Genomic DNA, 26,364 nt, shown 5'->3' with positions numbered 1-26,364 from the left:
AAAGGTGTATAGAACCTGGGCACAATGCCCGAGTCCCTTTGAAGAGGTGGTCTTCAACAAAAACAAGCATTATGCTTTCTGTAATTGTAGACATTCAGTGGGTTAGCTGAGCTGAAAACTTACCAAGGACCCCAAGTTGAGCCGCAGTTCTTGGAGCATTTGGATGAATATACTAATATCTTTTCTGTTGGATGAAATGTTTCCAAACTTATGTGCTAAATCTTGTAAACTCTCCTCCAAGTAGAAGACATTTAATTTTACCCAACACATCCCACCCTAGAAGGAGAGAAAGAGCAGAGATATAACATAAATGAACACTAGGTCATTATGTAGGATGATGTAAACAGCATGCTTATAAGACAGAAAAGAGTTAACAAGACACATTTTTAAGATATTACTCTCACACTTAGGACTGCAAGATTACATTTAAACTGCACAATAGAGCTAGGGTCAGCCAAAGTTCGACGAGAAGGTGTAGCCGAGTCATTTTAATGACTTTTTCCTGATAAACACATGCAAGATATGAGCTAGTGTGAGCAACAGTATAAAGATCTGATCAGTTCTACTGAAAAACACAGACTGTGTAAATTCCCTTAATTTCACACTAATCTGCTCTGGATTTGAGAACAAAAAGTCACAAGTTAAAAGAAAGTTTTCAATTTTCCTTAAAATATCTTACCTCTTCTTTTGAAACGTAATGTACAGGAATTTTGTAATCTTTAGGAATATTTTGTCTCTGTAAAAAAAGAGAAAAACACATGTAATTGCAGCCAATTCACATTCAGTCCTCACAAATATACTAGCAATACTTTGGGACCTACTTTAAGCAGTACATTTTGGGGTGAATATTTTGGCGTTACAGTCATGAAAACTTGCATGAATTCCTTTGGATGGCTGTAATCACTGCAGGCAAATGCATTCCATCAAAGGATCAAAATACTTTTTACCACCAAGAGTCTCATAATGTTCTAAAATGTGAATACAGATACAGTTGGCATCAATGGAAATACCCAGAAAAGAGATGAGCTACTGTTTGGTGTTCTGAAATACAAATCTTTTAGGAACTGTGGCTACCAGAAGCAAATCTTGTCCCCTGTTGTTGGCCTTATCAACAGTTTTTGGGGCAGAATTCTAAAGGAAAGGCACTTCACTTGAATAATATGTTCACCTCATGCAAATTGTGTTTGGTTGTTTCAGGGCTACCATGAATGTTGGATTAATTGATATTATGTAAGCAAAAGGGGGTTATTTGATCAGTCTTTTATAACATATAGTCCAGTAGTTTTAAGATTTTTTTTGTGGCCAAGGCACAACAAAGATCAAGCCAGAATCTCAAGGCAAGCCACATTCATATTGATGCAAAAGCAGCTCTTAAATGTGCAGCATTACAAGTCTGCTGTATAGTTGCATGGTTGTGCAAATTTCCACGTCAAAACATGTGAGAACCCCTGATATGAACAACAGCTGGATCTTATTCTCTTAAATCTATTACTGTTACCGGTCTTTATCAGTTTACTAGTTTAGCTTTGATGTAAGAAATGACACCTGTTAGCATTGCCATCAGAGTTTAAAGTCTGTGTTTTGCTACATAGCAAGATAAAGAATTGATTATTTTCCTCTACGGGATGACTGCATCTATCACACTCCACAAGGACTTGCAAGATATGACCATATCATTGTGCTCTTGATTGTTGTTGAACTCTATTGACAAAAGCAGTAGTTTGCCTCGTAGGACACGGGAGATACTCGTCTATCAAATAAGCCATGATGAGAAGCCTGAGCGCATTGCATCTACTTTTTATTTGACATACGAACAATGTTTATTGCATGTTTGTCTGTTAAGCAAATTCAACTAAATACTACTGTCTTAAACAGCTTTGTTTCTTTGTGGTTTTGTTTGAGCGTGACATTTTAAAACGTTTTCAAAGCAAATACATTAACACAAAATAACCCAGTGAGGCAGTAGGAGACAAACAACTCCCATTATCTGGGAGGTTATGTAACAGTTTTATTCAAAGGAGCTGAGTGGCTATGTTGAGAAGTGATGTATCTCATTTTTATGGTTTCAACAGCCTCTTGAGCTAAATCTGTCTCTGTAGTTGTCCTTTCTATATTCTAGTTTGATACTTCTCTTAAGATTACAGGCTGTCAGTGGGCAAACCTTCTTGTCCCAAGAATTACACCGTACCCATTACAGCCAAATTTAAATGTTTTGTACTTAACAAGACCAGTATATATTTTCAACAAAAGCAGGGTCAGTGTTTAAAATACCAGAATTATTTTAAGCTCTAACCTCAGCGTTTACCAACTGTGTTAATATAGCAGTTTGCAAATGTATACACAGTTATACCCACATATCCACATTGAGTCAGAAATGGGAAAAAATGCATTGCCATTACAAATTCTGAACTTGATGGTGCTTATAAACATGACTGCTTTTTCTGCAAATCCATGAAAATGAATATAATGACAGAGCCTCATTCAACGGGCAGAGTAAAGACAGTATCCTTTGAAAACTCAATCTTCACAGCCCATAAAAAGAACTGTAACTAATGTATGATAGATTTACACTGGGAAGTAATCCATCATAAACATGATGTTATGGCTTAAGATCTTTGCACTGATTTTAAGTTATCCTTACCAAAATCGAGAGTTTAGAGATGTCATCTGTCACTGGGTTGACGTCAAATTTACTTGAATGTACCCCAAGCGTGATGAACAGCAGTAAATGGACACAAATGCGTATCCAAATCTGTAGGTCAGAAGAGAAAAACACAGCAGTTAGTCATGACACAAATTCATCTGATACATAGATGATCATTCACAAAAAAATGATTATTGAACAAGTGACAAATTCCAGTGATACAATCCGGCGATATAGTAGCACACAAGGCTTGGGTGCCCACTTGAATCTGGCTCAAAAGCCCCTAAAATTTGCATTATGGGAAATGATACTGCATAATGAGGCCTTTATTGGGTTAAACTGCACAAAGGTCGAATATTCATGCTAATAACACTGAAAGGTTATCTGCAAAGATTCGATTTTGGAGACTATTGTGCTAGGGTCATAGGTCACTGGGCCTCATGTGCATCCCTTGCTACTGAACCCAATATCTCAGGAACTATTTGATGTCCACTCTGACTCAAAGATAAGTTGACTAGCCTTTTAAGGTCATAGGTCAAAGTTAATTGGCCTCATGTCTATCCCTTGCTGTGAATTAAATATCTTAAGAATAATTTGAGGAATTTTCTTAAGACTTTGCACTGATGTCCACTCTGACTGAATGGTGTACTGATTCGATTCCGGGAGCTATTGTGCTAGGGTCATAGGTCACTGGGCCTCATGTGCAACCCTTGCTATTGAATGCAATTTTTCTAGAACAATTTGAGGGAGTTCGTTGAAAGTGCACTGAAGCCGAGCTGACTCAATTTTGGTCATATGATTAGGTCACTGGGCCTTATAGTCAACCCTTGCTTTTGATTACAGTATCTCCTGAACAGTTAAAGAGATTTTCTTCAAACTTTGCACTAATGTCCACTCTGACTAAACTGTTTATAATTTGGAAGATATTGTGCTAGGGTCATAGATCACTGGGCCTCATTTGAATTCCTTGCTTTTTAAGCCAATATCTCTGGACAACTGGAGGGATTTTCTTCAAAATGTGCACCTATGCCCACTTTGACTGAAGGATGAACTGATAAGGATTTGAAAGCTATTGTGCTAAGGTCATAGGTCAATGAGCTTTATGGTCAACCCTTGCTATTGATTGCAATATCGCTGGAACAACTGGAAGGATTTTCTTCAAAATGTGCATTAATGTCCACTCTGACTCAAGAATGAACTGAATAGAACTTGGAAGATATTGTGCTAGGGTCAAAGGTCACCTGGCCTCATTGGAATTTCTTGCTTTTGATTGCAATATCTCTAGAACAATTGGAGGGATTTTTTTCTTCAAAGTATTCACTAATGCCTACTCTAACTGATTAGATTTTTGGTCCAAAGTGAAAGTGATTTGACCTCATGCATGCACCCTTGCTTTTTATTGTGATACCAAGAAACTGAACACGCAAAGATCTAAAACCATCCTAGCCCTTAATCTTGACCTACTATTGCACCTGCATGTTCTGCCTACTCCATACCTCTCAGAGGTATTTAACTGTCAGGCAGTGCTTCTAGTTTATGACTTTGCATGCATCTTATTCAGGCCAAGAGTTATGCACTAGGAGGAGCATGGTTATGTTAACTGGCAGGTAGTGCATTGTAGCTGTTTACCAAAAGGCTTAAAGCTTATGGAGCAGATAGCATTTCCAGTGTAGGGATGGCCATCTTTGGGCTTTTCAACTTCACATCTCTGATTACACCCCTATTGATACATTCAGTGTTGTTTTCAGTTTATATCAATGCTAATAAATAATCCGTAACAGTCATATGATTTTTTACATGACATTGTAATTCAGCGACGTGTCCGTTCAATTCTTTGACCCCCAAAGACTTGGCTGAGTTACACCAACTTTGCCAACCAGTTATCACATTAAAACCACGAGTTTAGAGCAGCTCTTTGAGTTGTGCATATCAGTGAGACTTTACAGTCATTTTACAGCACCTTCAAGGAGCAGCCAACAATAAAATCATGAGCACTTTCCTGTGACCCAGCTAATTGTTACTGAAGAAGACATAGAGCAGTATCTGACAAGGGCACGTTGTAAAAGATATCACACCTGACTATCACCTATCACTTCACTATGGCGAGAGTGTTAATAGAGTGTTAATCAGTATTGTTGGTTGTTGTTGTTGGTTGAAGATGGACCCCCAAATCAGGGTCACTTCTGTCTCAGAGAGTGTGGTGTTGTGGTAAAAAGACTGATCACATGAGAAACACATGCGGGCACATAAACTAAATGCAAAAGCACATTTGGTTAGCAGCTTTCTCTATAAAGGGCCGTCGTCACTGGAACACATTACCTCGGGATATCAAGTTAATCCCAAATGTGTTACAACTGCTGTCAACAAACTCTCCATAAAGCAGAGAGTATTTTGGCTTCTAGCTGACACTTTCTATGCTGCCATCAGGGCCGTGGTTGTAAAGCAAACTCATTTTCTAAATGTTCCTTTCCCACAGCAATCAAACAATTGAAAGCTAAATTAGTTTCATGCTTTTTTGAGCATGCAGCAAAAGCAGCACTAATTAAGTCATAAGGAATATTTTGTGGGGTTATTGACTCACTGTTACATTTGTGGCCACGTAGCTGGAATGCACATTATAATTACTCTTAAACTTAATCATCCTAATGGTATTCAATTGCTGCTCATTTTAAAAGTTACACCACAACTTTCCCATTGTCAAAATATAATGAGCTGAGAAAAGTGAGGCAGAAAAAGTGGGAATGCAAGAGACTGAATTGACTGAATGGAGTCAGAAGTCCTTATTAAGTATATTAGTCTGTGGAATTTTTTCAGTCAGTTGTAATCAATCAGCCATGCAGCTTAAGACCTTTGGAAAAAGAAAGACTTAATAGATTAGTGTGTAAATGACTTCAAATAGAAATCAAAGCCAATGCAAATATACAGATCCTTTCATAAAGATCACAGGAGCAACTTGAAATGGACACACCGGCAGCTTTAACTGGTCAGACCTGCACATTTCAGACCACCAGTGAGCTGCCTTCGGCTGCTGACGTGCAGCTGGAGCTCTGCCGACTCTTACTGCCGTGAGAAATGTAAACTCCAGTTTAGCGAATGTCGTGTTGGAGCAGCCGATGTTGTTGTGACTTGCAGGCATTGTTCTACAACTATCAAATATCATCACGTGTTTACACAAGATGAGGAACAACTGTTCTGACGGTTGGATTTCATTTTAATAACAGAATCGTGACCTGGATGTTGTGGAGTCATGTTTTCTGATGTTTTTTGGGTTAACCATTAGATACCAAGCCTGTGTAAAGCATTGCTTTGTTATCAAAGACAGAGTTTGTCGGTGACACATCTTAGGTTGACCCTTAACTGGAGTAGTTCCTCAGACAATGTGGCTGTTTGCCCCGTGGAACTCTGGACCACTACAACAGAGCAGAAACCCACGTGCATGAGGACAAAATAGTGCGAACACGTGGACGACTTCCTGCCTTTGGTTTCAGGCCCTTTTGCTGACTGACAGTTGGTCAAGGCAAAGCGCCAACAAGGAAAGCATTGCACCAACAAGGGGCAAGGAAGACGACTGCTCTGCAAACAAACAAGGCTGTGAACAATGAACATATTAAGAAATAGTATTAAAAATGCATATGCATACCACCTTGTCATCTTTCTGCAACAACTTTGCAACGATGACACATAATCCCTTTTGGTAATGAACATTCAAAGCATACTTTTGTGTGTTTATGAGGAAACTCTTTAAGGTATGTTGGAGAGTCATTTGGGATATGAGGAACTACTTGGTGTAGACATTCGACAAGCTGGGGCTGCACTGTCCTAACAGTTTCCATTCATCTGACCAACCTCACCTATTCTCTTTGTTAATCTGACCGTATTATTTAATGGACTAACAATTCTCCTATTAACAGGGATTAGTTGGATCAGAGCCCAACCCAAAACAATTCCTAAACTTGAAAGTGAACCTTCACTTTTGTGAATAAAGCTTTGAGTGTTTCACAAAAAGCACTCAGTGGGAGGGATAAAAAGATCATAGCCAGCTGAGCCAAGTCTAATCTCAAAGCACTTGAACCAGTACAACAGGATTGAGTTCTATAGTTTATTTAAGCAATGGTTTGATGTCCCATGCCCACTGTTTCGCAGCAACAGTTATGCATTCATACTCCTGCCGCCTACATCTCCAAGAAACATTTTCATAGAGATTTAGGTCTGTCATTTGCAAATCTCTGAGGCCCACACCCACGTTCCTGCTGTTGCTATATATTTGTCAAACAAGAACCACAACAGGAAGAGAATGGAACAATGATCCATCAGCGGCAGGAAAGGCCGAAGGAAAGCTTCCATGTAAAGGGCAGATCGGATGTTATTAAATTACTTCTACAGATACTCATAACTTATCTTTACATAGCAGTGAGGGAGGGTAGGAAAGCAAAGTCTGAGGAGAGAGATTAGAAGAGGCCAAACGTGGACATAATTTATCATTAACACGGCAACCTCTGCGTGTCCTGAACCACATTTGTGCAAGAAAAATGAAATCAGAGACCTTACAGTACATCAGGTCACGCACTGTAGGGCAGACATTTTTCAAACTGTTGTACAAGTTGTTCAGCAGTGCAAAACTGTATGCTTGTCCTTAGAAGAATCAACGAACCTTCACAGATTTAAGTGAATGAAATAATACTCCAAAAGTGAGCTGGGAATCAAATTAAATAGTACATAAATCAAAGGATGTGTTTGGAGAGAGGTGTGCAAACCATCCATCATTTTAGTTATTCAACTGTGTATTTTTATCAGACAACTTAAAAACTTTTTCTAAATAAAGCCAATTTTTGAAGTTCTGGTGTCAGATATTTTAATGTTTCATGGTTTGGGCACCTGACCTGTTGGTTTCCTGTAATGTTTGATGTATTCATTTAATTCTTGTTGCCACGTTACCAAATTTTTAACTTTGATACCAATGCCTAGTTTAGTATCACAATACCTGAAATCTGAAACGATACAAGTTTGAAACTCTCAGAAGCAGGATGTTTATAGGGGATGTTCACATTGTGGAAAAGATTGTTTATGGAAAACCTAAAGTGTAAAACATACATTTAAATAAAGTTTTGGTTATTTAATTCATATTTACTATATCTCTTCTTTATCCATAATCAGTTATTAGGTACTCTGTTTATTTATTCTTCTACTGTGTGCTTTAGCAAAACTAGGAGACTCAGAGTTTAAAAAGTTAATTTTTAAAGATATTTTTTATACCTGATTTCAGTTAGTAGCTCTACTGTAAGCTATTTAGCTATTCAGTCATTTTAAAAGCACCTAGAGACACCTAATCACTTTAGCGTAGTAAATTTGTCATTTTAGATCTCACGTTTACTGTCAGCCTGTCAGGTCTGCTGCAAGGTGGCGGTGTTAGCAACGTGCTACAGATTTGCTAACGCTACACCCATCATCTTCCTACTAGTGGGTTAGCCAGCTAGCTTCTATGCTCACTTGTTGTAGACAACTCTGTTTGCTAGCACTTTTAGCGTGTAGAGTTAGCCCATTTTGTTCACCTGTGCACATGAAGGTATTACTAAGGGGCTTCCTCTCATGGCTGAAGCTGGTGCAACTGAATCGATGAAGGGAGGCAGCTGATAGCTGTCTAGTTCGCTGTTGACATTGTCTGCCTATCTTGCTCACACTGCCACCTGGTGGAAGATTCATGTAAAACTTTAATTCTCCCAGTCTGTTTAATATCCACCAGTAACATGAACCAGAACCATGTGTGACCAAGTGGTACCGTACCATTTAAAATAAAAACTACCGAAAATTTGGGTGTACCGTGCAACACTAGTTGAAGGTATTCTTAAAAGTATGGGACTTAAAGATTTTTAATTATGTAAGAGTGGTGGAGGCCAGCTCATGTTGCTGATTTGAGCCAAATGATCCATCTCACTGGAAAGTATTTTCTCTGTATCTAGAGCTAAAGAAGTAGAAATGATGTACCTGAAGCAAATATAAGACCACCAAGAAAAAAAAGCTCAACATGTAGGGTATAGAAGTAGTAGGTAGACTGCATCATTTCTTTTGTTTCATGATGATAAATTTATATGTAAAGCCCTTTTTCAAAGCAAGAGCAAAGCATAAAAATGAAGACACAAAATAACCAAACCAGTGACAACAAAAATCTCCATTTTAAGCATTCAAACAGACCAAACCAACATGAATCACCCAAACTCTGTTAGCTCTCTGTTTAACTCTGTTTGTAATGAAAACATTCCAAATGTTTTTCGGAACGTACCATCCTGTTTTCTTTATTATTATTATTATTATTTTTATATTATTTTGGTGCATTTTTGCCTTTATTAAGATAAGATAGCTGAAGATAGACTTGAAATATGGGAGAGGGAGTGGTGGAAAGACATGCATCAAAACACGCACCAGCATCGAGGACAATAGCCTCTGTGTACAGGTGCGTGCCACCAACTGAGCTAATCTGGTGCCAACCAAGATAGCATCTTCTGTTTCCCCACGTCACTGCGTTGATTTTCAACCCTTGCTTTAGATCTTAGTAAATGTACTTGTTATCACAAGAAAACAAGCCTTGTGCTAGAAAAAGTTTAAGCATGAGTGTTCCAGGTTCTTGAGGAATCAGCCGAAATGAATTCATCACTGGAGTAAAGCTGAGTAAAATGAAACGTATGACAACTGAGGGCATCCAAACATTTGAGTTGCAGGCAAAAGTGAAAAGCTACAAATAATCCCAAATAACATTTTAACTCATAAACAATCCAAAGATACATTTAACTAGGGCTTTGGAATGCTTTTTCAATTACTGAATTTTGATGGCTGAGCGCAAATTGTCGCTTTTTGTCTCTGTATTGAGAATATGAAGCAATGTTTGTTTGGCAACAAGATGACAACATTATGAAGTTTGCAGAAGTGCAGGTACAAAATGACTCATCCAAGTCCAGTGATCACCAGTAAACCCAGTTAAGTTTGACAACTAAGTAAAGAGCTTTGGTCATGAATCTGTTCTTCATTGTTCTTTTACTTTGTAATTAGTACAGTCTGAAGCTAATGGCACAGTACTTCCTGTTCAGACTAAAGCCTGCTTTGATTTCAACAGAAAATAAGGAAATCCTGGTAGATTTAAAATGACAACACTAGCTTAACAATGGGAAAAAAATAACTTGCTACTGACAGGAAAAAGGCTTTTAAAAGTGAAATGTTTCATATCGAAGGTGCATGTTACTTTTGACTGGTCCACTGAGCATTCTTAAAGATAATGAGACATTTAAAAGACCCAGAGGAGACTTTACTTTCCCTGTGAGAGCAAGAAGATGCAATAGAGGCCAGGTGCTGCCCTTTTATGGTAGCTTAACTAGAACAACGAAACAGCATACAATTATTAAAAGTTGTATGTGGGGCTGATGGCTTAATTGTTAGGCCTTGCTCCATGTCAGTTGGCGGCCCGGTTCAAGTCCGGCCTGGGTCTTCTTTCCCACATGTCTTTGCCCCTCTTACTCATACCTATTTCTGACTTGATCTGCTGTCCTCCTCTCTAAATGAAGGTATAAAAGTCCAAAAATTTATCTTAAAAAAAAAAAAAAAAAGAAATAGGTTTGTGTTAATTTTGGACCCTAATCTCATGGTAATGAATGCCCAAATTTAAACATCGTCTGTACTTTCCACACTAACCATACTATGTTCTTTCCCCTCTCAACTAACTGAATGAGATCAAGCACATCGATCTGCTTTAATTTCCTCTGATCCCGGCTGCCTCTTTTCTGCTGCAGCAGATAACTGTGCTATATTAAAGTAAATTGCATTGGAAAGCCTGACTAATGCACGGAAGCCTTGAGGAAAAATGAGTCCATGTGGTCCCAACATGTGGTGTGATACTATCAGATATACTATCAGCCCAGAGTTTGTCTTAATTCAGCAGCAGAGCTGTTTAAATTTGCCTTCAAGCTGCGACAAAGCAGCAGGCCTGACTGTTTACGTTGATTTAATAGCTTCAAAGACACTTTCACTGAATCTGCTTCCAATGAATGGAAATTTCACTCAGCACTTTCTCCGACACTACCCTGTTTTATCTCTGCAAAGTTTGTTTAAACGATGAATCACTAGGTGGTGGCTGCTAATGCCTTCACGTCAAACACCATGGCTTGCTGTCATTCTTCTCTTAAACCTTACGGTCATCCCCCGTGGGGTTTTCTGTGGGAACACGAAGAGGCCATGTAAACACCGCAGTATACACAGCAGGATGTGATGTGTTGAGTGGTGACAGTGATGTCGGCAGTCATTTATGCGGTCTTTATGAGACGAATTCACAGCCCATTAAAAACAAACCAGAAGAATGCGGCCGATATTTGAGGAGCTGCATGTTTTCACTGCAAGTGACACTAAATCCCCCTGGTGCTCTTGGTGTTGACAAGTTGCTTTTCTTAAACAATTATCTTTGCCTTTTGATTACATTTGAAAGGCAGGCTGACCTTGGGGAAAATCATAAAGAATCACATTTTGAAAGCGCAGTTAGAGTTGGACATATCTTTATTAAGATCATAACTCCCTCTAGCCTTCCAGTTTTCATTCATTTGACATCATGAAAGGCCAAATTAATGAAGGAAAATGTTCTACTTGTTGCTTTTACAGCCAAATGTATGGTTGATGTTCTTTTTTAATGCTGTTAATACACCCCACATAATGCAACGACTGGTGATAAAATTTGTTATTACTATCATTTTTGCCTCAAATTTTCATGTGTAGTCTTTTTGTCTGTCTCATTGGCTTCTAGTAGACCTCCCATAATGGATTTTACACAAAAACCTCTGCTGACTTAGCACCTCCTTACGAATCTGTCCATCACAGCATTGATTCGTCTACACTGTGCCTCCTGGACTTTGTCAAACTTTCTCCTGCCACGTAAAACACACAGTTTAACATTAGCAGCAGTGCTGATTGTGGCTGGCCGCTCTGAAGTCACCCTTCACACCACTGCCAACTCCACCTAGGGTTAAAGGTGATCTTACTGAACGTGCAACAAATTCCGATGGAGAGACCAAGTCAATGTTAACTTATCTCAAGTGGCATGAGCTAACAAACACTTAAATGTTCTGGACAAACATTGGTAGCTCATCTACGATTGACTCGCTGCCTGCAGCTTGGATAAAGCAGGAAAAAAAGTCAACTTTGACTGAGTAAGAAGGGTCAGAATACCTTCTAAATCCAGTCTGGGCCAACATTGAAAGCCTCTTTGGAGGCTTTTACTATATGGCAGCTGTAGCTACAGGCTAAGTGCAGGCTTAGTCACAGTTTTAAATGCTGTCATTGGATTATATTTAAATAACATGAGGATATCAACATAAAAAGCCAAAAGAAGAGCTAGTGGGGGGTAGCAGCATGCAGAGCTGCAGGAAATGGCTTATCATAGGCTGGATAAAGTCGACTTTCATTACAGTAGTCAATCTTCTCTGTCTTGGTCCTCTTTGCTTTTCATGTCATAAGCCTGTTCAGCTATAGAACTCACAGCAGGACACTTTTACAGGAAGGACACTCAGAGGCAATCTTGAGGTATGCCTTAAGATTTTGACAAGCCCCTGACTTGACCTAAGGGCTGCATGGCAGCACAGAGGTTAGCTTTGTTGCCTCACAGCAAGAAGATTCCTAGTCCCGGTGTGCTTCCCAGTGAGGGCCTTTCCATGCAGAGTTTGCATGTTCTCCCCATGCATGCAATGCCCGGGTTCTCTCCAGGTATTCCACAGGTACTCCAACTTCCTCCCACTACCAGAGAAAGGCTTGTTAGGGTTGATTGGTGACCCTAAATTACCTGTAGATGTGAGTGTGCCTGGTTGTTTGTCTCTATATGGCCTGTCCAGGGTGTACCTCTCGGGCAGTGACAGTTGGGATAGACTCCAGCCCCCCTCAACTCCAGAAAATGGATGGATTGACTTGACTCAAAAGTTTTCCTCAAGGTTTATCATCATGCACTCATTAATTCCTTGGGTACTCATGCATTAAAACATGTAAACATGTGCTGAAGTCCTCAGTAAGTATCAGAAAGGGGATTTAAGTGACTTTGAATGTGCCATTGATGTTGGCACCAGACAGGCTGGTCTGAGTATTTCACAAACTGCTGATCTACTGGGATTTTCCACACACAACAAGCTTTAGGATTTATAAAGAAAAGGAGAAAATATCCAGTGAGTTGCAGTTCCTTGAGCCAAAATTCCTTGTTGATTTCTGCAGCAACATTCAAAAGGAAGAGCCAACATTTGGCATAAACAACACAAGAGCATGCCAGACCACCACCAACCATGGCACGCTCAAAAGGTTTGACCTTCAGCAGATGCAACGCCATTGGCTGATTAGATATTTGCGTTATGATGAGTTTCCGAGGTGTACCTAATAAAGTGAGTGAGTGGACGTTGCCCTTTAATGCCATCCACAGAAGCATAACTTTAAGCAAAAAAGCAAAATGGAAGCATAATTCTTGTTTTATCATGCACTGTGTTATTTCAACCAGCTAATCGATGAGAAAACATCTCAGCTAAACAATTCCAAAGCAAAAACAAATATATCTTGTTGGTACATGTTCCAAAAAGCACACTGACTTCTAACAACACAGCTCAGGCCAAGCATATCAATTAGGAACAAGACCGTGTTGAGAATAGCCAGATAACTTCTGCTCATTCATTGTAATGTTTGCCAAAGACGCTCTAAGTGGCCTTATCACCATGAATGATGAAATTATTTCATATACTTAAAATGTTCCCCATTTCCATGTGTAGCACTGAAAACAACACTGTTTTTGGGTCCTTAACAAAGGCAATTCAACCACTTTTATTCTCCAAACAGCCGAATGAGCTCGTCCACTCTCCAGACTTAAAACCCTCTTGTCTGTCATTGTCAGGTGCATTATGTCTCTCGAGGCCTGTGAGCCTGCTCTCCTTCACCATATAGATGCTTCGGATGATTAACCCCCCCCCTCCCCGTCTCATTTTCCAGCGCCACTTTGAACCCGAGGCATCATTAGTTGAACAGGCTCTCCAGACCGCCGGCCTTGTGGCCCTCTTAACCGCATAATCTCATAAAAGCTGAACACAGGGCCTTGCATGACATTAGCCTGCCATAGCAACATGCTGCTTGTTTTGTCCAAGATGAGTATTTTCTCCTAATCTTTTGTCGAGATCATTGTTTAGATTTTTACCATGTGATATTAGTTTTCATGTTTCATAATGAGGATTAAAAGGCAGATGACTCATAAAAGCTGTACAAAGACAATACCAGACTGCTGTTGGTGTCCAGATGTTCTTTGTTTCTTTGTTCCAAGCCGGGATTGAACGAGGGATTCTTTTAACCCCCTTTGTAAGATTTTTGTGTGGAGGTTTAAGAAACAAAAAACTGTATAAAAATCATATAAATGTTTTAAAATTTCCCAAATTTCCTGCCTTAAATCTCCCTAATGAGTAACTGCAATGCAATACCGTTTTAAAAGAGGGCTGTCATGTTGTGCCGACATTCTGTACTGTTTCATGCTGTGAACTCAAAAGAAATCATCTTGCTTTCTCACAACATTCTATTAACAATCAGTCACATTCATATGTCAGTATTTAACATCTCATCTAATAAGCAGCAGGGACCCACTAAACAGCACAGGCAAGCCATACAGACACTGTTCAAGTATGCCTTATGAATCTATTTTGGAGGTTTTAATTGAGCTTTAGTAAAACATTATCACCAATACCATCAATAAAATATGTTGTGTTTTGAGAACGACATGGAAAACACAAAGCGACTAAAAGAACATAAACTAGACTTACAGAAACTCCATCCCCGCCAACTTTCAAGTGTAAATCAAATTAGCATAGGAGAACATTCAGGCTGCCGTCTGCTGAGGTGTAGTGCTGGCACTAACAAAATACACTTCAAGGTAATGGAGAGCAGCCAGGCTATTAGGATGCATTAGACGAGGCAATCAAACTGGATGAGCAGACACTCTTGGAGGGTTGCTAAGGTTTTGAAATTTTAAATTGAATAGAAAAGCTTCATACACTGACAAAGGAAGCATATGTCTATGAAAACAACAATGCATTACTTGAAAAAAACCCACCAGTGCCCCGATGGATTTGATACACCGTTTCCCACAATTCAACTTGGCAGCCATGAACACGCGGAAATGCATTCAAGAGTGCAGATACCTAAAAATTGGGCTCTGATTGGATAGAACTGCTCCTTTTTTAAAACGCTTTTAATGCAGGATGAACAAAAAAAGGGGTGATAAGGAAGGATGACACTTTAATGGTTATCTGGCTAACACCTGAGCCTCTTTCAAGGTCATCCCATCCACAGTTTAAAGTAGTTTAGCCCAGGGGACACTGGCAAATGAACCACTGAATAACAAACTAATAAATGCTCAAAGGGTGTAGATGGCCAAGCATTAAGGTCAGGGATGGGCAATTTTTGTTACCAAGAGGGCCACTTTAATTTTATTGCCAATGTCAAAGGGCTGAATTGTTACAGATTGTTAGATATTTGTAACTAAAACCCTTTTCGTTACTAATAATTAAAAAAAGGAATAAAATGTTGCTTTCATGATCATTTATTATGCCCGCATTTATGTTCTTGAACTCAAGTGCATATTATTGATTGTTAATTGTTAATTTATTGAGAAACACAGAAATGATTCTTCTAGCTGTGTTAATGCAGTGAATGTGATATTTACTTTTTATGTTAGTTGCATATTATTTATTTTTTACAAGTGCATTTAGTGATGCAAATTAAACCATTGGCAGAAACATTTGCAGCCAAAAAAATCTAAAAGAGAGAGGAAATAACAAAATAATAAATCAATCAAAGAAATAGAAAAAAAAAACAAAAATGAAATAATAAAGAAAATTAAAATAAACAAATAAAAATAAATAATGACAAAAATAAATAAATGAAGTTAATAAATTTGTTTATATTTTTTACAAAATAAAATAATTTGTATGAAAGTTAAATTAGAATAAGTACAGAAAAAAATTAATATATCAAAAGAAATTAAAACAAGTTTCAAATCAAATTAATAAATAAATAATAATAAATGTACTGACTTTATATTAGTAGTGAAATACTAATAGAGAAATGTTTCTGTTCTCATGATTGATTTTGTCCTTTTTTCCTTTTAAAACCTGTAATTTATTGTCTTTTAAAAATGACTGGGGGGGCCGCACTGAGTGAAGTGGAGGGTTACGTGCGGCACCCAGGCCACCAGTTGCCCACACCTGGTTTAGGTAATCCCTCATGTATATGGGCAGCTTGGTTTAAGTTTGACTCATGGCTGCTTTTCCCAACTGTTTTATCCTCTTTCCAACTATCCCTCCATAAAAAAGGGTATAAAGAGCCCCAGAATAAATCACTGGTGCACTGGTTTTGGCTAACAGCATCTCAGCTGAGAAAATTAGAGTTCCAACCAGACTAACCAAATAGTCCAAATGTAAGAAACACCCTCAGAAAGCAGTCAAAAACCAGCACCCTTTAATGAAAACAGTCAGCAGGGGAACATGCCAAAGTGATTTGCTAAATGTGGCAGATGTTGGTACAACCAGCCTTCAGTCCTCTACCTTCATCCGCATTCTGAGCTGGATGTGGGTACACAGTGCTCCAATCGATATGCCTGTTTTTGAAACACAACACTGCCTTCACACATTTTTATAGCAGTCACGCAGATCAAATACTGCTAAATCATGCGGGTACGATGTTATCTCTTCAGTGTGTTTGTTTGCATCCGGGCAGTAGATCAAAAAAGAAGGCTCTTCAACCAGAAGTGATGCCGGTCTGTCATCGTTTGAGCTGAACATTCGACTGGCATAAAGTGTCAACACATAAAAATATTCATATTTCCTTAAAGGGATACTTTAACATTTTGGCAAATTTGTCCATTGCCATAATTCCTATAGTCTTCGTAATAGGTTCGTTACCTTCAGTTGTCGGTGCAAGCTGTTTTTAGATCGGCCGTTGCCGAGTTTGGACCTGCTGTGCCAACTCAATTTTAGCAGACGGTATTCCATCTTTCCCTCATCAAACTAATCAAATACACAATCCAACAAGTCCAAAACACTCTCGTGGACAAGTTGTGACCTTCACATTCACCACGCTATGAAATAATCATGGAAAATTATGAGACGGAGATGTTTTAAAGCTAAATGCAAAGCCGGAACTACACTCCAGGCATGGCTGCTGCACTGTGTCACTCCGCCCAGTGGTTTACTCAAGAAATAGTTCAGAGTATTTGCATCATGTGTTGTAATGTTATTTAATTACATGTTATTATATATTAGTGTGGTGAATGTGCAGGTCACAGCTTGTCCACAAAGCGTTTTGGAGTTGTTGGATTGTGTATTTGATGAACTTGATGAGGGAAAGACGGAATTCCTACTGAATTTCCCTTCGGGGATGAATAAAGTTCTTGTATTGTATTCTACTCTATTGTATTGTATTGAAGCTTTCCCAGATGGATATGTGAAACAAATCCATGTTTATATTGATCTCAGAAGTTTCTAAAACATGCCTGTGTAGTTTGTTGCTTAAAAAAAATCCCAAAATGTCTAAAAACCTCTCTTTCAGCCCTGCTCACAATGAGCTGTTTCTGTGGCTTTAAGTGTTGATGAGCTGTCTGACTCCGCCCCTCTCAGGAAATGGATGTGGCTTAATGGATAGGACTCTCCTGATCTTTCTCTCAGGTGGCAGCTCAAAGGAGGATCAGGAAAGGGAAGGCGAAACTTATTCCAAGGAGGGCCAACTGAACCTGGGGGCTGGGCCCTTCATGACATCATGAGGGGGAAATCTGAGAACGGCTTGTTTCAGCATGGATGTTTCTGATTCTTGGGGGGATTGTGGACAGGCCAGGGGCACATATTTTTGTCAGAAAAGCTTGAAAAAGTTTATTTTGCATAATATGTGACCTTTAAGATTGACATTAATGAATATGCAAGTCTTTAGGATTGTCTTGAGCGTCTGTGTTACACTATGCAAACAGGCCCGACTGGACAGGTAGAGGAAGACATCCCAGGACCCCTAACACAAAATCCCCAGAGTGTCAGAGGTGCTAACAAGCAAGCTGCTGCACATGGCTATAGCTAATAAAACTTTATTCAACATTCGAATAATTTGCTCATTTAATCCGATATGACATCAGTTTTCTTTCTGTGTTCTGTTTTTATTAATCGTATGTTGTAGAGACCAAACAAAACTATTGACTGTAAATAGGGTTGGAACTCACTTTAGTCTTTATTTAACAAGAATTTTTTACAAAGCGTTAATAAAATGTGCTTGCTTCTCAAAGAAATGTAAGCTTCAGTGGTCTGTAGATTATGAGAGGTGTTAATGGTGAAAATGCACCAAAAATGCAGCTAAGAGAGCAATGAAACAACAAACGGAAACAAGAATTTCAGAAGGCATGCATGAGATTTACTCCTTTAAAGGAAGTGCACATCCTTTGGGCTGCAGTAGCTCAGTGTGTAAGGACTTGGAAGCGGAAGGTCGCCGGCTTGAGTCCCAGCCAGATCAAGTCTGGAAATTTGTCTGGTAGCTGGAGAGTTGCCAGTTCTCTCCCTGATTGCCGCCAAGTTCCCAAACCCCCCGTCACTTGTGCATTTGTTGCAGCAGCTTCTCACACTGACATCTTTCCATTAGTGAGTGTTCATAGCATCCTGTTGTGCATGTGTTTCAGCCTTTGTGTGTGTAGTATTTTCAACGGCAGGGTTTCAAAGTTCAATGTCCCCTTACAGGAATTAATAAAGTGTAACTGAGCCAGTGCTAACTCCTCTGTAAGGAAAGTAGCTATTGGCTGTCCTACAAGTTGCTAAATGATGTCATCATCTGATTTGCATAATTGTATTGAACGCTGTAAAGAAGAATAACTTTGTGGGGGAGAAAAAGTGAGAAAAACACACAAATATGTTTAGAACTACAAATAAATTTGCCTCTGTTGTTATTTCATTATCTGCTATTTGTGCCACTTTTGCTATTGCAATCACTTAGTCTTGAAGGTTAGTGCAGACATTTTTAAGATCTCTTTCGTTTTTTGTATGACGTCAACAGGCCGAGTAAAACAGGAAATATGATTATTTGAATTTGAATTAAAAAATAATTTTACACACAGGGAACAGTGGGCCAGACTTTAAAGGACTAGCACTGGTAAATTTTGAATAATTTTAGTAGTTTTTTAATTTCTTAAAAAAAAAAAAAAAAAAAAAAAAAAAAAATATATATATATATATATATATATATATATATATATATATATAGGTCCTATATCTAAACAGTTAGTTTGTCAGAAAAAAATGATACCAATCATGAGAATAAAATACATTTTCTAAGTGGTTTATAGCAGTTCCTCCCAACCTGTGGGCCATGGGGGGGAGGTTACTGTGTGGACAGTTCCTTGAAAACTGTAACACTGAAGGTGCTGCAACATGTTACAGATGCTGTGTTAGTGACTGTGGAGCTTCCAACATGTTTCTCCTGTATTCAGTTCAGTCCTTTATGTTCAATCTTCAATTTTAAAAAGTACTCTGAGAACGCATTATTTGGCCTCCGTATTTATGGGGTCAGAGGTGTGCTGCGAAAAATTTTGAGACTTAAAAGTTGGCCCTGAGTTGGAAAAGGTTGGGAACCACTGGTTAATAGCATTGTTTCCCAACCTGGGGTTTGGGACCCCAGGTGGGGCGCCAAAGATCTTAAGGATCTTAAGGGAGGTGCAAGGCTGTCTGCTCTGAGGCTGCAAAATTAGATTTACAACTATTGACTAAGACCATGACAAAGTAGTTAAGTAGTTTATACACAGGTCTTTTGATAAGAATAGCATGCATATGCCTTTTAGTAGGGTTTTATCAGGGAAACAGTTAAAATCTATATTGATTTTTGGCAGCAGTGTACCACTTTTTCTTCTCTCTTGGGTCCTGTGGAAGCTACGATTTTCTTAGGTACATGTAGGGGGGGCTCCAAGGACAAGTGGTTGGGAAACACTGGTTTATAGCATCAAAAGTTAAGTATTAACAAAATGGCAAAATAGCCCGTGGATTTCTAAGGGTTAAAAGCCTGTCATCTCCTCATGTAACTGCATCGTTAATGTAATTCTGGTTCGCACTTCTTTGGCTAAGCTAGTTCCAGGCTAGTGCAAACATCTGTGCATTCATGGAATTCAACCAACTTAATTTCTATACCCCCTGCATGATGGGCGAGCTCTGATATTGGTAGTCTAAGAGCTGTGATGCATGGTGGAGCAGTTTATGATGGCCAGTGTGAACTATTTCATACTGAAAAATTCAAAATCATGTCTGTGATTTCTGGCATCTACAATGGTTAGAGATCCAAATATTAGAGTTTAAATAATTTTGATTTAGCTTTACTGCATAGGACAGCTGAAGAGAGACAGGAAAAATAGAACTGATCCCACAACTACTGTGTCAAGAACTGTAGCCTCAGCCCATGAGCATGGCTCTACCAAGCAAGCCTAACTGGCACTCCATAGTTTTGTTAAAAAGAACAATTAAGCCCATAGCATGATGGCTGATTCTTATGTCTTTTCCATGACGTCTATTAGTGCAAGACTCCCACAAAGCCAACATTTTGTCTTGTATTGTACCATGAAAACAGATCGGGGGACTTCTGCTCAGTAAAAAAATATCTTCTTTGGTTCAACAGCTAAGTTGGCTTAAATCCAAACATTAATTTGACTGGACACAAAAAATAAACATTGGCTTTTGGGATCTGTTCAAGCAACACTGTCTGGCAATGCTGAGGTTTGCAATCAGTGCTGTGATTGGTCAATTCCGATGTTAATCTGATCCATCTGTTTATCCCTAACAATGCTGGACATGATGAATTCTGACTATACTGAATACCTGCTAACAAGAGAGTGCAGTTTGAGTAAAGCCCTGTATCATCTTTTTCTTCAGCACAGTGGCATGATATTCTGCATTTCCTTGTTTGGAATGAAGCAATTCTCCAACTGTATGTCTAAATGTATCATTAAAAATCCTTCTGGATATTATTTTGTGACTGTAAATCTCTTTTTAAGTGTATATTTCCGCAGTCGTTACCATGAAATGAACCTTTTGTTGTCCAGCAGGAAATCTGATCTTGCTACTGAGAGCATATATAAAAGAGGGAGGACGAAGATAAAATGCCCATATACTCTCTGCTGTTTTCCTTGGAAAGGAAAAGCGCTATTTTATGTCTCCTTTCCACTCCCTTTGTATAGCCTCATCACTGTGTCAACAAATAACCGGGAGCACAGATCTAGTTAATATGCACTAACATAAGGAGGAGAGTTTGGCTCAGACAACAAGGAAGAAACCCCAGGTTGTGCAACAGTGCTTTTTTTTTTTACATTCACTGATGTAGGCCGTGCAAAGTGTTTGCCTTCACAATTTCTAACAAACAGTTTGGCCTAGTTTTTAATGATTTTTTTTCCTCCTGATTTATAAAACTACACTTCTAAAGGCATAAAAAATAAAGTTTCCAATCTTGTGATTCAAACCAAGATAAGCATGACCGTGGAATGAAATGGATGTGTTGTTGTCAGTGAAATCTGATCAATCTGTTATGCTGTTTGTTTGAGCACCACAAGACCTGGTTGTGGGCTCGTGCTTTTATTCAGGTTATGGATGCGACTGATGATAGAGGTGGGGGTAAAGAAAGAAAGAAAGAAAGTAGAGGGCCGCACACTTAATAACGACTCTTTACCTTCTTTCTGATGCTCAGCTTCCTCATGTTTTCTGTCTGACACTGATTTATGAATGTAGAGGGAAATTCATCTACTCAGTAAACCACAGCATTATTGTGGAGCAAAGCAGTGTCAGTGGCAAATAAAAGCTGAAAGAACAAGCCGCCCACTCATTTATCAATCTTGCCAAACATTTTTTTACTTATTGAAATGATAACTCTTCCAGTGAAAGCCGCCTGTCGGCTAGAATAAACCTTTGCGAACTTTGCTTCTTCTGTTATCGCTATCTAAGGGGGATCGTGTGTTCTGTCCTGTGTTTACTGCTGCATTTCTAATTAATTTTCCACATAATAACAATAATCACAATATTCTATGTCCAAATTGATAACTGTAAAATCATCTGGCTCTTATGATTCACATTCTTGGACATTTATTTATGTTTGGAAAATTAAACATTTAATGATTGCTGATTAACATGAAGGAGTCTGATCATTACTGCTTTGTTGCAAAAACAAGTAAAAAAGCAGGATGAGGGCCGACTCTTTAGCAGATTCAGTCCTCTGCTTCAGGCGCAACCATATGTCTATCGAAGCAATGCAAGGGTAGAAGACGATCAGAGGACCTATTCAACATGAACTCACCAAACACTGCGCCTTTCTCTGGACAACATGGACAGTGTAAAGAGAGATTTACTGTAGGCACCTACTAATAATCTACAGCTAATATTGTCAGGATTTGTAGATTAGAAAACAGTGGTACCAATATGACTAAACATGATTGAATTTTGTATTTCAAATTATTTATCAAGGCTTTCAGACTAGCTGCATGGGAATCTAGAAAACACAGGGCTCGCCTTTTTTTCCCCATGTGCTGCTCTGAAACAAGCAAAAAGCAAGATGAGAGCTTACTCCTTAGCCAATTGAATCCTCCTCTGTTTTGTCTTTCAAACTGCCAGCATGAGCGTAGCATTTCCTGTGCCTGATATGCAAATCTCATGTGCCAAGAATCTAGAGAACAGAGGGTTCGCCTGTTTTGTCCTGCTTTGCTACAATAAATAGAAAGCAAGATGAGGGCTGACTCCTTAGTCATGCGCTGACTGCTTGCCTATTTTCCTGGCAAAAATAGACAGGAAATATACAGATATGCACATCCACATTGGTAAAATACGTGTGCAATCATTTTCTAGATGGTGAACACAAGCCGAAATGCACCTTTTCAATAAGGTTTTCTAAAATCCACAATATGTCATTGGCAAGATGAAAACGGTGGAAGTATACTTCAAAGTAAAAACCTGGTTCAGCTCTTCTTTAAAAAAAATCCATTCGTTTGTACTTTATCTGGATTTTTTCCTGTTCCACTACACAACAAATCAAGTCACTGATTTATTGAGGTAAAAATTATGTGGAAAGGCAAAGCTCTGACAAGCAGATGCAGCCACTACGCAGCACGATCACGTCTGGTGTGAGAGGTGCACGCCGGAACAGGTGAGGAGGAAAATGTGGAACCAGTGTTGTGTTTCTACTGACTTAAACCAGTGATCCCTCTGAGACAGCGGGGGCTGTACTCACTGATGTATTAGCATGTCTTCAAAGTTAACACCCAACTCATTGGACATTGTTGAAATGCACACATGAGGTATCAGTCTAAGACATTTGTGGTCACAAGATGGGCTTATTTGTGTTGTTCAGAAAAGTCAGCGCTTGCCATTGGATTTGGGCTCATAATAACAGTTAAACTGATTGCTATTTTAAGTGTTTAAATTGCTAAAGACCCCATCTTTCCCATTTTACTGCCATTCATTTTGATGGGATTTTTTCACCCAGAGAGGGGCTGTTTTGGCATCATTTGGGCAAACCACCAAGTACTTTTATACCAAACTGACAGAACCAAATGATATTAAATGAACCTGTTTTGATAGTACAGCAACAAACACAGAAGGCATAGGCACTTAATACGGGAACATTTCTTCTTTCTTCTTACATGTGTTGGTTGTTCACCAACACGTGCATGCTGTATTTACTGCACAGCTTTGCATAATTTTAGTAAAATTCAAACCAAAATGTCGCCAATGTATTTGTGCAGTTAAAGGGACAGATCAGTATTTTCTTAAGTTGGGCCGTATGGAGTTGTTAGCAGTAGAAGTGGCATTAGCCTCCAGTGATTTAAGTGAGCACTGCTCCTTTAAGAAGGATTCACTGGTTGTATTGGCCAAGACACTAAGCTATACAGCGTAACAGATGGGTACAGTTTCTCTGCAGAATTTAGCAAGTTTTTGGCCACAAAACAGAGTTGGCTTAAACATAAACACTACTGAAAACTTTTAAAGCTTTTTTGTTTGTTTGTTTTTTTACCCAGAAAGCCTGTGGTTTTGTCACTGTTTTGCAGTGCAGGCATTGCCTTCTGGTTACATGCCCCTGCATTGCAGCTGTTGGTAAAAACATAAATGAAGATCTTTGACTTTTCCAAACCTCTATACTTCACAAGAAATCCATAAAGTATCAAAAAATAAATGGACAACCTCACATTTGACTTACATTTAATATGATTTAGATAGTCTTGTCTTCCTAAAACTTGTGCTTTATGCTTTAAAAACACAAGGATTTGTTTTCTGTCAGAGAAAAGCTCACAGAGAAAGGCTTCCTGCCTTTCTTTTAATTGAATGAACTGGGGAGGGGTTGATTTCATGGTGTTCAAGACTAAGATTCATGACTAAATTTATTGTTCCACAAAGTAAGTCCATATTTACCCACAGAGGATAAGTGGCTGCACTTCATGATCCTGGATTTATTCTTTTTTTTTTTCTTTTTATGCAAGTTTATGCCCTTCTTCTTGACAGCCTCTTGCAGATGTTTGGATGTTTTGTTCATAGTTTTTGGCCACTGAAGCTAGTGGAAAAAAAACAACACACACGATTGTTATTTTGTTTGTATCTTTACCACCATCTTGACTAAAATGGAGCCAAGGATGGCTCGGTGATATTCGACTTGTGTTATAGTAAAGAGGGAGAGGAAGTTTGTCTAGCAAAACCTTCAAAGCTTAGTCATACTGTACGCTTTGAAGAATTTCTTGATATTGATGCATTGGAAAAACTTCCCTTTTCATCTCTTCTTACACATGAGCTGAAATGGCTAAGCTTTTTGATGCCATAGCCCTTAAAAATACAGGAACCACTTTCAGTTGACTTCACAGCAGGCCGAGCCTCAGGCAATGTGGTGAAACCCATGTCTACTTCTAGAACTTTTCCCAAGCAGCGGAGATGACTAATGCATCCCCTATCTGCCTTATTAATTCTCCTTATTGGCCCCTCACCCAGCCTGAACAAAATACCTGATCATGTGGAAACCACAGTTTCCTAACAAGCAGATGCGCTGTTAGGCATTACGACTTCTAAGAATACTGGGACAAATCTCAGCCATCTAAATGCCTTCAAGCAGTGGACGCTCTGAGTCAGATGTTCACTAGGATAAGTCACTGTGCAAGAAATAATCAGAAGTCCTGCATGCAGAAGATACCTTGAGCTCCTATAAACTATACAGATGCAAGGAAGCATATCAACATATCATCATATAGCCCTGAGGCATCGGAGGAAAACCCTGATTGTAAATACAGTTGATAGCAAAGAGGTTGGCAGACCCATACCGCTCCTTTTTTCCTCAAAAAACATCCTGATTGACGATACAAGTGTGTAAAACTAGACATAGTACTCTCTTTTAATAATGGAAAATGGTAATGGCTGGGTTAGGTTCAGGCACTAATTAATACCTGCCTAATCTAGTTTGCACGCTTTAAAATATGTCTAATTGGTATGAATGATGTAAATTGGGTGTTATGAATAGCTCTTTTTTGGGATCTTAGGCTCTACTTTAACCCTTTGAAGCCTGAAAACACAAATTATAGCCAGAAAATTCTAATTTTTTGGAACTGAAATGTTTATTTCACTTTCTAATGAAATCTAAAAAAATAATCTAAATTTCCATAAAATTTAACATATATATTTTTATGTCATTTGATACATTAGGTGTTTTTGGTAACTGATAATCCATTGAGGGCATTTTTGTCATTTATTCAGAAGTTTTTTTTTTTTTTTTTGTCATTTATGATCATATTGATACTGATGAAATTACTGACGAAACATTGCAACCATGGGGGCAGTATTGAGCAAGGTAGGCAGCACCTGAAGCCAGAGCAGCAAAAAACAACAAAGAAGAATACTTTATTAATGGTGAATGGTTAATCAAACTTTTTGAGGAAATATTGCAAAAATATTGAATGAGATGTCCTCTTATCAGCTTGATGGTGCACTCAGGCGACATCAATGCCTAAATACAGCTTAAATTTTTGACTTGCATATACCTAAAAGTTATCCACAGTACTGTGCATGTTAGCTCATCAACCCCAGTGTAACTGAATTAGTATGTGGGCATGGACAGAGGTATCAGCTCAAACTTTACATTATGCAACATATACGACTCTTTGGATGAACATTGCAAAGTGGTTCCAAAAAGGCCCACTTCTGAACTTTAAAAACCTGAAAACCAATTACATTTCAGCTTTTTGGTACTGCTTTTGAGTCTTTTGGGTCCTCTGATGTAACCTCAAACTGAAGTCGGCACATGTCTTATGAACAAATCACTGGTGCTAGAGCTACTACGGTTTTAAGATCAATGAATTGCCAATCATTGAGTATTACGTATATCATCAGTGGTAATCACCTTAAACCAAAACACAAGCAGCTGCAGCAAGATCCCTTAAACCTTGTGATCCTGTTACTCACAAAATGTAATCCAATGTTAAAATCCATGTGGAAACTGGGTTGATAATTTGGCAAAGGTAAAAGAAATGTCATCATAATGCACTCAAATATACCTTAAAAAAGAAGGCCATTTAGTTTCTAGCAAGAAACTTAAATAATTCAGCCAATCAACATCCCTTTTATAATATGAAAGGGTTTTCATGGTGGTATCGACAAAGTTAAGTGTATAAATGTCAATATAGTTAATTATCTCTATTCCTGTTGGTGTAGGATTGG

The 26,364-nt window shown here is 38.7% G+C and overlaps 1 protein-coding gene across 3 annotated transcripts in view; it reads right to left on the bottom strand.

The window, feature by feature from the left end:
• Nucleotides 1–26,364, bottom strand: part of kitlga (kit ligand a) — a 53,650-nt gene that overhangs the window by 13,658 nt on the left and 13,628 nt on the right. For all 3 annotated transcript variants that reach the window (XM_041795835.1, XM_041795836.1, XM_041795837.1), the window contains exons 2-4: nt 2,642–2,752; nt 680–736; nt 124–276 (exon numbers count right to left, since the gene is read on the bottom strand). In XM_041795835.1, the coding sequence (XP_041651769.1) occupies nt 124–276; nt 680–736; nt 2,642–2,752 (321 nt within the window). The remainder of the gene's footprint in view (nt 1–123; nt 277–679; nt 737–2,641; nt 2,753–26,364) is intronic.

This window comes from Cheilinus undulatus, linkage group 9 (assembly GCF_018320785.1).
Source record: "Cheilinus undulatus linkage group 9, ASM1832078v1, whole genome shotgun sequence".
NCBI lineage: Eukaryota > Metazoa > Chordata > Actinopteri > Labriformes > Labridae > Cheilinus > Cheilinus undulatus.
Note: the sequence above shows the minus strand (reverse complement) of the source record. Positions and strands in the feature narration are given on the sequence as shown.